Source organism: Neophocaena asiaeorientalis, unplaced genomic scaffold (assembly GCF_003031525.2).
Source record: "Neophocaena asiaeorientalis asiaeorientalis breed wild unplaced genomic scaffold, Neophocaena_asiaeorientalis_V1.1 scaffold92, whole genome shotgun sequence".
Classification (NCBI taxonomy): domain Eukaryota; kingdom Metazoa; phylum Chordata; class Mammalia; order Artiodactyla; family Phocoenidae; genus Neophocaena; species Neophocaena asiaeorientalis.
In genome coordinates, this window is record NW_020174057.1 from 1,559,519 (window position 1) to 1,572,660 (window position 13,142).

The 13,142-nt window shown below is 38.3% G+C and overlaps 1 protein-coding gene across 1 annotated transcript in view; it reads left to right on the top strand.

The window, feature by feature from the left end:
• LTA4H (leukotriene A4 hydrolase) overlaps positions 1 to 11,997 on the top strand; it is a 28,946-nt gene extending 16,949 nt beyond the window's left edge. Inside the window, exons 9-19 of the mRNA XM_024754374.1 lie at positions 341 to 364; positions 855 to 925; positions 1,381 to 1,492; positions 2,047 to 2,191; positions 3,159 to 3,262; positions 3,693 to 3,763; positions 5,751 to 5,805; positions 8,047 to 8,142; positions 10,185 to 10,267; positions 10,922 to 11,026; positions 11,715 to 11,997. Coding sequence (XP_024610142.1) covers positions 341 to 364; positions 855 to 925; positions 1,381 to 1,492; positions 2,047 to 2,191; positions 3,159 to 3,262; positions 3,693 to 3,763; positions 5,751 to 5,805; positions 8,047 to 8,142; positions 10,185 to 10,267; positions 10,922 to 11,026; positions 11,715 to 11,832 — 984 coding nt within the window. The 3' untranslated portion in view covers positions 11,833 to 11,997. The remainder of the gene's footprint in view (positions 1 to 340; positions 365 to 854; positions 926 to 1,380; positions 1,493 to 2,046; positions 2,192 to 3,158; positions 3,263 to 3,692; positions 3,764 to 5,750; positions 5,806 to 8,046; positions 8,143 to 10,184; positions 10,268 to 10,921; positions 11,027 to 11,714) is intronic.
• Positions 11,998 to 13,142: the final 1,145 nt, after the last annotated feature.

Consider the following 13,142-nt stretch of genomic DNA (forward strand, 5'->3'; position numbering starts at 1 on the left):
AGGGCCAAAAAAGTGAAGAGACAGGGTAAGAAAAAAAAAAAAAAAAAAAAAAAAAAAATAGAAGAGAAGAAATGTTTCCCGCAAGTTAGAGACAGGTATACTGGCTCCTGTGGTATTGGAAAAATTCCCAAGTTTAGGGAGAGAAAGAGTAATGCTATGTTTTAATCCTATATTTTAAAAAATTTCTTCAGTACATGTTGCTTTTGAACTCTTTGGAGTGCCACAGCAGAAGTACAGTAGACCATAAATGCTGGAATACTATGTCTTGACATAGACAGTCTTTTAGATATAGTCTGTAATTTGATTTCTGAAATATGAAGGTAATCTTCTTCTTTTTTAGGCAGGTGACAAGTCACTCTCCAACGTAAGTTAAAATTTATTATCATGGTCTTATCCTCAAGAAGTATTAAGTGATTTTAAAATATCCATTGTGTCATTATATTGAAGACATGATTATAAAAGATAACTTGGGGATTCTAGTTGCAAGACATTAATACATAATCAGTAGGATTTAACAGATTTAAGAACATTTTAGGGTTTGATCTCTTATGTTTATGAAATATTTTTTTAATGGAGGGATGTATCCATTTATTATTTTCTAAATAATATTTTGTTTCTAATTTTGTAAACTATACGATACTTTTTTTTAATCTTTGGCTAAACTGTGATTTTTTTTTTTTTTTTGCTTAATTGAATAATTCCTTGAATATCTCAGCTGATGTTAAAAAAACTTGAACAATGTGGAAAACAATAAATTGAACAACGTGGAACTGGAAGAACTAGAATGCTTACGTAAGGAGTTATTTTAGGTTAAGATCATCAGTTTCACCATTAAGCACTTCTATTTCCTTTAGGTTATTGCCCATGAAATATCTCACAGTTGGACAGGAAACCTAGTGACCAACAAAACTTGGGATCACTTTTGGTAAGGTTTATTATTATTATTTCTTTATTGGTTCTGGTTACTGATTTCTTTCCCTGCCTTCCACCACCTTGAATTGGTTTGTGTGTATACCTTTGTTATCATCTCTTTGGTAGACAGGGATTTTTTAAAAATTCCGTAATACTTATCACAATGTCAGGTAGAATAGAGGTTTTCGGTTTGATGCTGTTTAGTTCCTGGTATGGTCACATTTTAATACGTGGACACATAAAACCAGAGCCCTGGCTTCATTTCCCCTGCTTCCATCTTCTGGGCTGGGCTTCCCATTGTTCTGAACTGAATGCAAGGAAGCCACGCAGAGCAGTCTGCTTAGACTTGAGTATTCATACTTTACAGTTGCTTTGCTCTGTAGAAACACCAAAAAGAAAATACCTTGTTGATTGCAGTGCCTTTTTCTCTCAGCTGTATCAGTGTTTTTATTTTTCAATTATTTTCAGGTTAAATGAAGGACATACTGTATACTTGGAACGCCACATTTGTGGACGGTTGTTCGGTGAAAAGTTCAGACATTTTCATGCTCTGGGAGGATGGGGAGAACTCCAGAACTCGGTAAATGAGTCATACTTTTAAAAGCATTCATCCCAAGTTGTGTAGATGTTCAAAAATTCAGTTTGTAAAGCAGCTTTACTAAGTAGCAGTAAGAAAGTCATTTTTACCAGTGTGGGAAATCAAGCAGATGCTGGTATGATGTTCTGTTGTTACCTGTTAGTCATTATCCTGTGTAAGGTCATGTTCATGACCAGTAGGACCTCACTGGGGCTTTGCAATAATATAGTTGGTGACTCTGTTTGAATTTTATTTGGTGTATTTATGTCATTTTTAAATGCTCTCTCCTGAGAGCTGAATTTGCTAACCAGGCATTAAAACATTTTTCTAGTCTTTTATTGAGCAAGAAATATCACAGAACCTTGTGCTAGTAGACATTCCATTAATAGACTTCCAGAAATGTATACTAACATATCCTACAGTTTCCAGTCTCTAGTTTAAGTTCTAAATTCCCCTAAAGTTATGCCACGGAGTGTAGTAACACTTCTTAGTAGCTTGTGTACATGGTGGTAACCAGACTTCATATTTGAACATTCCTCTAATTTTGCGTCTCACAGATAAAGACTTTTGGAGAGACACATCCTTTCACCAAACTTGTGGTTGATCTGACGAACGTAGACCCTGATGTGGCTTATTCTTCAGTTCCCTATGAGAAGGGCTTTGCTTTACTCTTTTACCTTGAACAGCTTCTTGGAGGACCAGGCAAGCAGTTGGCATTTTCTGATTTTTTTGTTTTGAGGGTAACAGAAAGAATTTTTAACTGTTGCTTTTGCTCCATTTTATTCTTCCAGTTCATTTTTTATGTAGCTGCTAAAGAAATCTGTATCGTTTTCTAATGTTTCCTCTCTACTTAAAACCTTGACTAACCTCTGCATTCTAAATTATGCTGCTTGACTTATAAAAAGCTCATCAGTATTTTAAAAATTAGGAAACTAGTATGTGCTCATTGAAAAAAATTTTGTGTGGTACAGAAATTTGTAAGAGTCATAAGTGAGAGTCCTTCAGTTTGGTGTGTATGGCTCCAGATCTTTTTCAAAGTTAAGTGGACAGACATATATAGATATATATACATATAGTTACTTTACTTACAGAAAATGGATCATACTATATATTTCTTCTACATTTATTTTTTAATTCAACAATATTTTACATACATCCTTCCATGTCAGAACTTACAAATCTATCTTGTGCTTTTTAATGGCATCATAGTATCTCATTATATATGTGTGCTGAGTTTACGTATCCTTCCCCATTGATGGGCATTTAAAAGTACTCTCCTTAGTCAATGGACTTTGAATGCCCTCCCTCATCTGGATCCATTCTGTCTGTCCAATCTTATTTTCCTCTTTTCAAGTTATACAAAGATCGTTGGTCTTGGAACTTGTGTCGTGTATTCCTTTTTTGTGTCTTGTGTCATCCCCTTACCTCTAATTAGGATTTCTCTTCTGCCTTCCAACAAATTACGTATGTTCTTCAAGGTACAACTTAAGTCCTACCTCTGTTTTTGAACATTCTTTTACTCTTAAAGTCCTCATTGGTTTCCCTATTTTCTGAATGTTCTCTGTTCTCCGTGGTTTGGTACAATGCAAGGCACCAAAGAATGTGTTAACTAATTACCTTTCTATTAATTGACTTCTTTTTTCTTTTCTTCTTTTTGAAAAACTCTTAGAGGTTTTCCTAGGATTCTTAAAGGCTTATGTGGAGAAATTTTCCTACAAGAGCATAACCACTGATGACTGGAAGGATTTCCTGTATTCCCACTTTAAGGATAAGGTTGGATTCTGAAACCTTTCTTATTGTGCATGTTCAATATGTCTTTATTTAATGGCTATTTGTTAGGTTGATTTGAATTACTTAATAGTAGTATTAGTTTAGAATTTAAGATTCAATCTTTCATTCAGTGTTTTCCTGTTTAAAATGTGATCTCAACAGTATGAACTAATGTGTAGAATTTTCCTGTTTCAGAGCAATCTACAGTGGTGTGTTTCAGAAATTTGTGTGTACTTAATTTTCCTATTTTATTTAAAAGAACATTACTGATTAACAAATTTATTTTAGAAAAGAGACTTAGAAATTATCTTGACATGTCGGTGTAGACAAAATTATAGATTTGAGGTCCTAAAAGTCAGTTTTAGATTTTTTTTTTTTTTTTTCAAGAGAAAAGATTGTTCTGTAGCAAACTGGGTGTTCCTTCTGTTCTCAGGTTGATATTCTAAATCAAGTTGATTGGAACGCCTGGCTGTACTCTCCTGGACTGCCCCCTGTGAAGCCCAAGTCAGTACTTACCTACTAACGCTCTTCCTTCTCATTCTCCTAAATCCTAGAGCTCCTGAAAATATCTGAAAGGGTTTTATGCCTTCCTTAAGCTATTACTAGTTTGTGATGAGAGTTGAGTTCATAGGAGTTAGAACCTTAACGCTGAGGTCCAAAAAGTCATTTCCATGATATTATAAATATAAATTAGTTCAGTTCATTGCAGGTAATTATTGAGTGCCCCCTTTCTGCACAAGGATGGTGAGAGATACAGAAAAGGAAAAGATATTGCCCTTTCCTTGAAAACGTTTGCAGTAAGAAAAATAACATAGAAGCATCATGTCCCTCATTACAACAGTGTCATAAGTTACCACCCTCACTTCCAGAGGAGGACATGAGGCTCAGCTAGGGTAATGTGTCTTGCTGAATGCTGCACAGCAAGTCATGAGAGTTGAGATTCAAATCCTCGTCATCGTAAACGCTCCATTACGCTGTCTTTTAAACTAAACACCTTCCTCAAATCAGGGACCTGAACCCTGGTCTTCCAAGAATCATATTGGGAGATGCTAACTACCCCATGTTGCAGCCAGGAACTTGCTGCTCCCTCCACCCTTTACCCACTTAATTCCAATCACAACTCAAGAACCACTTCCTCACGAAAGCGTTCCTTGACCTCTCTAACTAGGCCAAGTCTCCCGTTTCGGGTTTCTCGATGCTGTGTGTCGCCTCTTCACAGCTCCACAGTCGTAATCTTAGATTTGTGTGAGTGAGTATTAAGTCTTTCTCCTCCACTACGTTGAAGCACTATGAGAAACAGGGCTCATACCTGATTCACTCATAACTTTTCTTAGGACCCTGCCCTAAGTAAGGGTTGCTTCCCCTTCCCTGGGCTAGTCCTTATTTAATTTTTTTCATTACAATGAGAAGGAAGTTTCAGGCACCAAGAAACAGACCAGCCAAAGGTCTTTTTTTTACTCTCCTGGTGTTCCTCATGAGATCAGTGCTGTCATGTTCTAATTGAAGGTGAGGAACTGCCTGCACAGTCAAGGACCTCTGGTCCCACTTGGTCTTGAGGGCAAACAGAAGGGCTTGCCTACTGTCCATAGCCCACTTCATGAAGATAAACTGGAAGCTGACTCAAAGAAGGTCACTGCTTTGACCCCTTTATTATCTCCCCCAGGGCACAAACTCTCTGAAAGCAAGTTCAGTGGTCACTTCTAATCAAAACTTCCCTCATTTAGGCCCTGCAGGGCAGGTACCCCTCTGTTCTCTACCAGTAACATTTCACAGCAAGTAAGCATGACTTATGGACAAAGAAGGATGTTTTACAAGAATTTTGCACACATTACATGGTCTCCTGCATTGCTGCAAAATGTATGACTTGTTTTCCAAGTTGAGAACACATAAACCTTAGCACAGCTTGCTTTGCTTAATGGTCAGAGTTCGTGAATTCTGCTTTCTTCTGAAAAGAGAGGATCAAGATCACATGATTTCGGAGTCTCCCAAGGGTGTCACCGTTATTTCCCCATTGTCTAGAACAGTGCCTGTCACATAGCAGTTGCTCGCAGATCTGTTGGATGTTTAGACGGTTGGAACGACAGAAAGGAAAAGGCACGAGAGCAAGGACTTTGTGGTGTTTACCACGTTGTCCTGAGTGCCTGGAACTGTTCCTACCAGCCAGGAAACAATACGCTCAACTCAGCCCCAGCCCCTTCAGCGTACTGCAGAAGCATGTGACGGTCTCTGCTGAGATGTTCTGGCATTCTCTCCAAAGAATAATCCAGGGTTTCATTAATTTGGTATCCAGTTGGATTTCCGTGTTCTTAGAGGAGACCAGTAATCTTTAAGTCAGGTAGAAGATTTCCTATTTCCGTCACTCTGGAGTTGTTTATCTTTATTTTCAAAGAACTTTGAAATTTAAGTACGTTCTGTAACTTCAAAATGGCATTGATGCAAAAGCATGTGTCTTTTTATAAAATGTAATCTCTAATATTCTGAATCTTTGCAGCTATGATATGACTCTGACAAATGCTTGTATTGCCTTAAGTCAAAGATGGATTACTGTGAGTAGTAATGTATGATTTTTGACTCCTTTTTGAATTGTACAAATGTGTCTCTACTCAATGAAGTGGGGGAGTGGTGCTTTACTTATGAACTCATGTATTTGGAGTTACTATTCCTAAGTCAAGTTTATCCAAAATGATATTATACCAGCCCTCAATGTGTAAAGTTAAGTTTGAGGGGGGAAACAAATGGATGTTGATGGTATTAGTTCTGATTTTTCTTGCTCTTAAAAGGGAAAGGGGTGGGGGAATATAGGCCTCTTAGAGGAGAGTAAGTGATTTTTAGGAAAGATGAACGGGCTCTTAGAAGAATAGATAGGGAGGTATGATAGTTTGCACCAAATTTTGTCTGGGTGTGGAGAATAAGAGAGGAGTAGAAAGCTCCAGGTATTGGGAGACCCATTAAGAGTCAGAGGAAGGAAGAGAAACCAACTCAGGAGTAAGGCAAATTGGGAAAATGGAACAAGAAACCATGGCAAAAGAGACCCTAATTTTAAATAAAATATAAACATCTTTTTGGAGATTCTCATAACATCATAACAAAGTTAGAGCATTACTGACTTTTTAGATCTAAGTTCAAGATTTTTTTGTAAGCAAATATAAAATCTAACAACTTCTGGGCTTCCCTGGTGGAGCAGCGGTTGAGAATCTGCCTGCTAATGCAGGGGACACGGGTTCGAACCCTGGTCTGGGAGGATCCCACATGCCGCGGAGCAACTAGGCCCGTGAGCCACAACTACTGAGCCTGCATGTCTGGAGCCTGTGCTCCGCAACAAGCGAGTCCGCGATAGTGAGAGGCCCGCGCACCGCGATGAAGAGTGGCCCCCGCCTGCCACAACTAGAGAAAGCCCTCGCACAGAAACAAAGACCCAACACAGCAAAAATAAATTAATAAACTCCTACCCCCAACATCTAAAAAAAAAAAAATTCTAACAACGTCTTATCAGAGCAGTAGGCTGGTTGTACACATATGTACCTCCTCTGTCAATACTTTGCCCTCCCCATCTCAGCCTTCTCTCTACCCACCTTGCCCTGCCATGTAACCATGACCATGAACTTTGGTTTATCATTCCCCTGCTCTTTGTTTTTACCACTAATAAATATATCCTCAATAGGTAGTTTAAATTTGCATGTTTTTGAGCAGAGAATGAGATCTGTAAGTTTTAATATTTAGGTGAGGTTCTTAAGAGGGAGGAAGTTCTGATATTAAGGGTGGTTTTTTTTGTTTGTTTTTTTGTTTTTTTTTGCAGTACACAGGCCTCTCACCGTTGCCGCCTCCCCCATCGCGGAGCACAGGCTCCAGACGCGCAGCCCCAGGGGCCATGGCCCACGGGCTCAGCCGCTCCGCGGCATGTGGGATCCTCCCGGACCGGGGCACGAACCCGCGTCCTTAAGGGTGTTTTGAAGGGGGAGGAAGATGTAAAATAATGATTCTTTACAAGGATGTATATGCATACATTAAATTTTCTGGAAGGATATACATATTAATATAGGTTCCTGAGGAGTGGGACTTGGAGACAGGGAGCAAAAGCAAAGGAATTTTTCATTTGGTCCTATTTGATTTTTTTTTTAACCTTTGCATATATTTCTTTTAAAGTTAAAAGAAACCCTAGTTTAAAACTATTTTAAAAGATTTTTAAAATTTTTAAAAGATTTTTAAAATACTTATTTTGATAAGCTTTTTTTAATGTTCCTCAGTCATTTCCTCAAAGATAATTTGCAGTGAATCCTGAATTGAAAAGTACAGACCCACTTTTCCTTTTCCTTAAATGATTTCCAAGATTAAGTGGGGAAAACAGAATGTGTGAAGATGAAGGGAAAGATCTGTTTGTGGCCTTACGAGTTCATTAGTGTGATATTCAAAAGAATATGCAATTTGATTATTTACCCACATTTTCAAATTGGCCTATAAACAGTTGACATGCTTTTCTTGTAGCATTTCTTTGCTTTGGAAATCTATATATCGTGAATTGTACAGACGTTGTCAAAAGTTTCCTCCACCGTTACTGTTAATAGTCTAATTTGTCTTAAGTAATAGAGATTTAGGAGTCATATCAGCTCTTTAAGTTATAGTTATGCCATCTCAGAATGATTAAAATAGCTAACGTTCAAATTTATTTTTTATAATCTTATACATCCTTGTATTTCTCTTTCTTAACTTTTACTTTTCTGTCAGATAAACCAATACATATTATTGAATCGTACACGAATGGCAGAGTAATCAGGCAACATTTATTTCAGGGCAAAGAAGATGATTTAAATTCGTTCAGCTCAGCAGACCTAAAAGACTTCTCTTCTCATCAGGTGAATGAATTTTTAGCACAGATGCTCCAGAAAGTAAGTACTAGCTCAAAATATTAGAAATGTAAATGGGCATAAAGGCACAGCATTTATGGTTGAACCCCACTTGGAAAAAATATCCATGTGGAAACTAACAGAAAAAATGGTTTGGTAAAATCCATTCGTTTACTTAAAAACATTTGTTGAATGCCTGCTATGTTTAGTATTGTACTGAATATAAAAATACGTAAGAAAGAAACATGCCGGGTCCTCAAAAAGTTTATAATCTAGTAGGAAAGGTCTCAAGTGCAAAATTTAGCAATAAAAGGAGGGATTTTAGGTGTCATTTGAGAAAAAAGCGAAGAAGGACTCCCTTCCAACTGGGGTAATCAGGAAGGATTTCGGAGGAGTGCGGCTTGATTTGAGAAGAGCAGGGTCAGCAGGGAGATAGAAGGAGCAGCAAGTGACAGAGCGTGGCCCGAGGAGGAAGTCGTGGCCCTGGGAAAGAGGTTAATGAAGAGAACGCTAGAAACACTGCTGGGATCTGATGTGCTGTGTCTTGAATGCCAAGCTAAGAATGTTAGATTTGATTCCAGGCAGTCGCAGAGGATTTAACATTTTTAACAGGAGAGTCATCTGATGAAATGGTGGATTATGAAGACCATTCCTCTGGTGTTGGGGAGGCTGGATTGACATGAGGAATGCTGGGGGTGAAGTTAGTTGGGAGACTCAGAGGAGTACAGGACAGGCTGGAGGGAGACTCAGAGGAGTACAGGACAGGCTGGAGGGAGCTGGCGGGAAGGGAAAGAGCAGGACAGTGAGAGGGAGAACACACGGGATGGAGCATCGGGTTTGGGGACTGACTGGGTTGGGGGTTAACAGGAAGGAGTCCAAGCAGATTTGCAGGTTTCAAAGCCAGGTGACTAAACGAATATGCGAAGCTGAGAGGAGATGCTGTATGTTGAGAGGGAGGTAGTGAAGGGGTCTTTACTATTACATGACAGGGAGCTCTTAGGTCTAAAGACCTTGGGAGGGATGGAAGAAGACTTTGAACAGAATTTCCTATGGAACTGATGCAAAATGAGGATCAGGAATTTAAAGCAACCGGAGTCTTAGAGAACCCATTAGTGCATGAAGCCGTCACCGTGGTTTCACACATTCCTGGAGCCACGAAGAGAGAAAGCATGAGAGAAAGCATGATGCGCCGACTTGCGAGCAGGCACAGCAAACGTGGGAAAGTAACGAGGTGACCTAGGAGGTGACCTTAACCAGCCCTCCTACCCGGCTGGACTTGGAGATTGGTTGAAACGAAACAATCTGGGAAGGGTCCAAGCAGTTAGTGAGAGCCGAGTGTGGGTGACCGTCCTGTAAGACGCGGAAGCGGCTGGAGCGGGAGGTTTCCATCTACCACGTGATTCCTCCGCCTGCGTCCCGCGGGCTCCGCCTGCCCAAACTGAGCGCTGCTTTCTCTCCTTCACCCAAGCTTGTGCTCCCTTTAGCGCGGGTTAACCTGGGCACGGGAATTTATGAACCCCCTGAAACTGTACATACAACTTGGTGTTTATACGGTAAATGTATCCCACCCGCCTCAGGAAAGGGTCCGTATTAGGCATCAGATTCTGAAAAGGGTCTGTAATATAAAAGTTTAAAAACTGCTATTTTGTAGGGGTATAGATCATTCAAAAGGGATTTCGGAGGAAACATACAAAGATAAAGCTGGGGGAATCAGTGAGGAAAAAAATTAACTGTGATTGAATCTGGAGAACAGGATAAATTTAAGATATTTAAGGTATAAGGAAGAACCTGAAAGACTCTGGAGAGGTTCGGAAAGTGAGTGTTTACATATACCAGAGAGTACTGCTCATTTACCTCTCCATGTACCTCGCAAATTAAATTGTCCCTTGGCTCCTAGTAGAATATCCTTATTCAGAATAAATTTGCACAAAATTTATTTTAGTGTGCATTTGTTTCTTTTATCTAACTTATTTCTATTTTATAAAATATTGAGGATTTTAATCTGGCTAAGAATTTCTCTCCAGCTCCTTTCTTCCAAGGAATCCTGTTGAAATGATACATTATACTTCTTTATTTTGCTCTAGGCACCTCTTCCATTGGGGCACATAAAGCGAATGCAAGAGGTGTACAACTTCAATGCCATTAACAATTCTGAAATACGATTCAGGTACATCATTTTAACTTGTCTCTGTGGAAGAAAGTGGAAAACTAGTTTAAAAAGTGGAGAAAGGGAAAGCAGCGTATGAGACATACATACATGAGTCTTGAAAAATCCTTTTCAAATTTACTGCATCTATATACATAATTATAATGGTCTTTAAGGAGTAGTTGCAATATCTGTAAGATGATAGTACTAATTTTTTTGTTAGAATTTATTCTAAGCTTCTCTTGCCTTTAAAAAAATTAGAATTAAAGATTCATTGGTAAATAGGCATTCTTCCTCTTGGGCTCTGAAATGGGAATAGTTAGAAATCTTTGATTCTGTTCATCTTTTTTAATTCAAATTTGTAGCGTGAGCTTAAATCAAAGTTTTATTCCTTCCGAAATTGCATATGTAAGGTCTATAGGCACCTACATAATCCAAACCCTTTAAAACGTATGATCTTTTTCAAGAACAAACTATTCTTCTTTCTCTTCTCCAATTATTGAATGGTATGTATAAGGATTTGAGATTCTCAGAATAAAGACATAACATAAAGTGGTGTACAGTGTGAGTATAATGGGATTATTCATCATTACAAAAGTAATTTTCAGGTATACCTGTCATATCCTGCTTCTTTCTCATTTCCTACCCCATACCCCCTAAAAACCCTCCTTTTAGATGGTTACGACTCTGCATTCAATCGAAATGGGAGGAAGCAATTCCTTTGGCTCTAAAAATGGCGACTGAACAAGGAAGAATGAAGTTTACACGACCCTTATTCAAGTAAGAACCAAGTCTCACTATGCTTTGACTTCATATAAGGAATGGGGAAGGGAAATCTTAAACAGATGTTTTTGATGTTGCTAAAATACTTTGAAAAAATGCAATCTAAAAATAATATTTTTAAATTTGTTAAGGATTATAGATACAATTTTGGAATAGGAATTAACACTTCTAAATATTTAAAGTTTGAGATGATTTCATTAGTTTTTTAGAAGGATTATATATGGATTACCTATTATATGGATTACCTATTATGGGCCAAATAGGGTTAGACCCTGGTGAAAAGGAAATAAATCGAAGATAATCTTATATACACAAAAAGATCTTTAAAAGCAAGTAGAAGATGAGTAGGGAAAGACAAGAAAAAAGTGTCTGAAGTTAAATGCAAGAAGGATCAAACAGGTAAAGCCAAACCTTTTTGATTCAAATGTTGCAATAAGGTAGACTAGGTTGCTTGGCGTATATTAAAGGAATGCTTGATAAAAGTGAAAAAAGTTGTATCTTGGCAACAAGATACAATTTAAGACTATCTCAGTGAAGTTGTTTTGACTATGAATTTGGCAGGAATTCTGAAAAAAATATAACCAAGACATAAATATCTATTATTAATCTGTTTGCAAGTATAATAAAATTTGCCGAAATAAGTCAAGTCATTAACCATCTTTCTTTTTTTTTTTTTTTAATGCAGGGACCTTGCTGCCTTTGACAAATCCCACGATCAAGCCATCCGTACCTACCAAGAGCACAAGGCGTGTATGCACCCCGTGACTGCCATGCTTGTGGGGAAAGATTTAAAAGTGGATTAAGAACCTGTCCATTGCTGATTTCAGACATTTCTCTTTTTAAAATTGAATTCATAAAGAAATACAAAATTTCAGCTCACATTGTAACTAAAAATGTCTTTTTATTGTTTGGTCAGTGATTTTTTTTTTTTTTTTTTCATAAATAAAGCTGATCTATCTCCCTTCCCACCCCTGGTGGCATGTTCTTTGTAAAGAGAATTTTAGCAAAGTTTAACCTTTTGATTTATAAATGTTGATTTTTTCATTAATTTCATATTCATTTTCTCCCACTATGGTCACAAGATATGTCAACATGTTATTTACCTCTTATTTTAAGCTCTTTAATTTGCATCCGTTGCACACCAAAAATTCAACATAATTAGGATTTTGCTTTTTAAATAACCTTAAAGATAAATAGTTGGTTAGATTTGCTCATCACCCAGCTGGTGGACATAGGATGAATTCCCTTACCAAAATGTATAAACTAGTGGGAGCACTCTGCTTCTCATAACCGGATCCACCTGCTGTCCTGTTTTCCTGACCGTTAGGGTCAGATGGCCAACCTGAATACCACTGCTTCTCCCCTCAGTTATACCTGACAGTCTATTCAACCAGCCTCATCTCCTTAGTGGTCAGCAAACTTTCTCCATCCATAAACAGCATACAGCACAGAGAAAGAAAGAGTTAAAAATAACAATAACTTTATCCAAGTGAGAGAGTAACAAAGAACCCCTATGAATGTAATGTAGTGCCCCAGGGTGCCTCAGCACACAGTTTGGGAACCACTGTTGTATTAGTTAGGATTCTTTGATTGTAAGTGACAGCAACCCCAATGACTAGAAGTCAGAAAGGGAAAAGGAGGATTATAAGGATACAGGGGAGGGGGAGGTTACCAGAATCTGAGGACAGACAGAAGGGAACTGACACCAGGACAGCAGAGACGTCCATACTCTTACCTCCCATTTCTGTCTCTCTGGTCTACATTGTATAGTCTGGCTACCCCAGCTTTACTGTTGCCAATAGTTCTTACCACATGGAGAGACTGTCTCAATTCCAAACTCCCAAAGGTGAGGCTCTGACCTAGCTTTGGTCCACCCCTGGCCAAATAAACTCTAGCAAAGAGAAATAGTGTCTTAGAGCATAAATGTGGGTGGGGGCATATCATCGCTAAATACCCTCCAGAAGTGCTAATGTAGTATTTTTTTTAAAAAGTCTTAAATAGGAGGAAACACTCTGGCCTTCCTGTAATCCTGACTTCTCCCCTGTTCTCACTCTCCCAAATGGTTCTCTCCTTTTGGACATGTTTCTACACTGCAGTGTGCTTCTATTTCTCA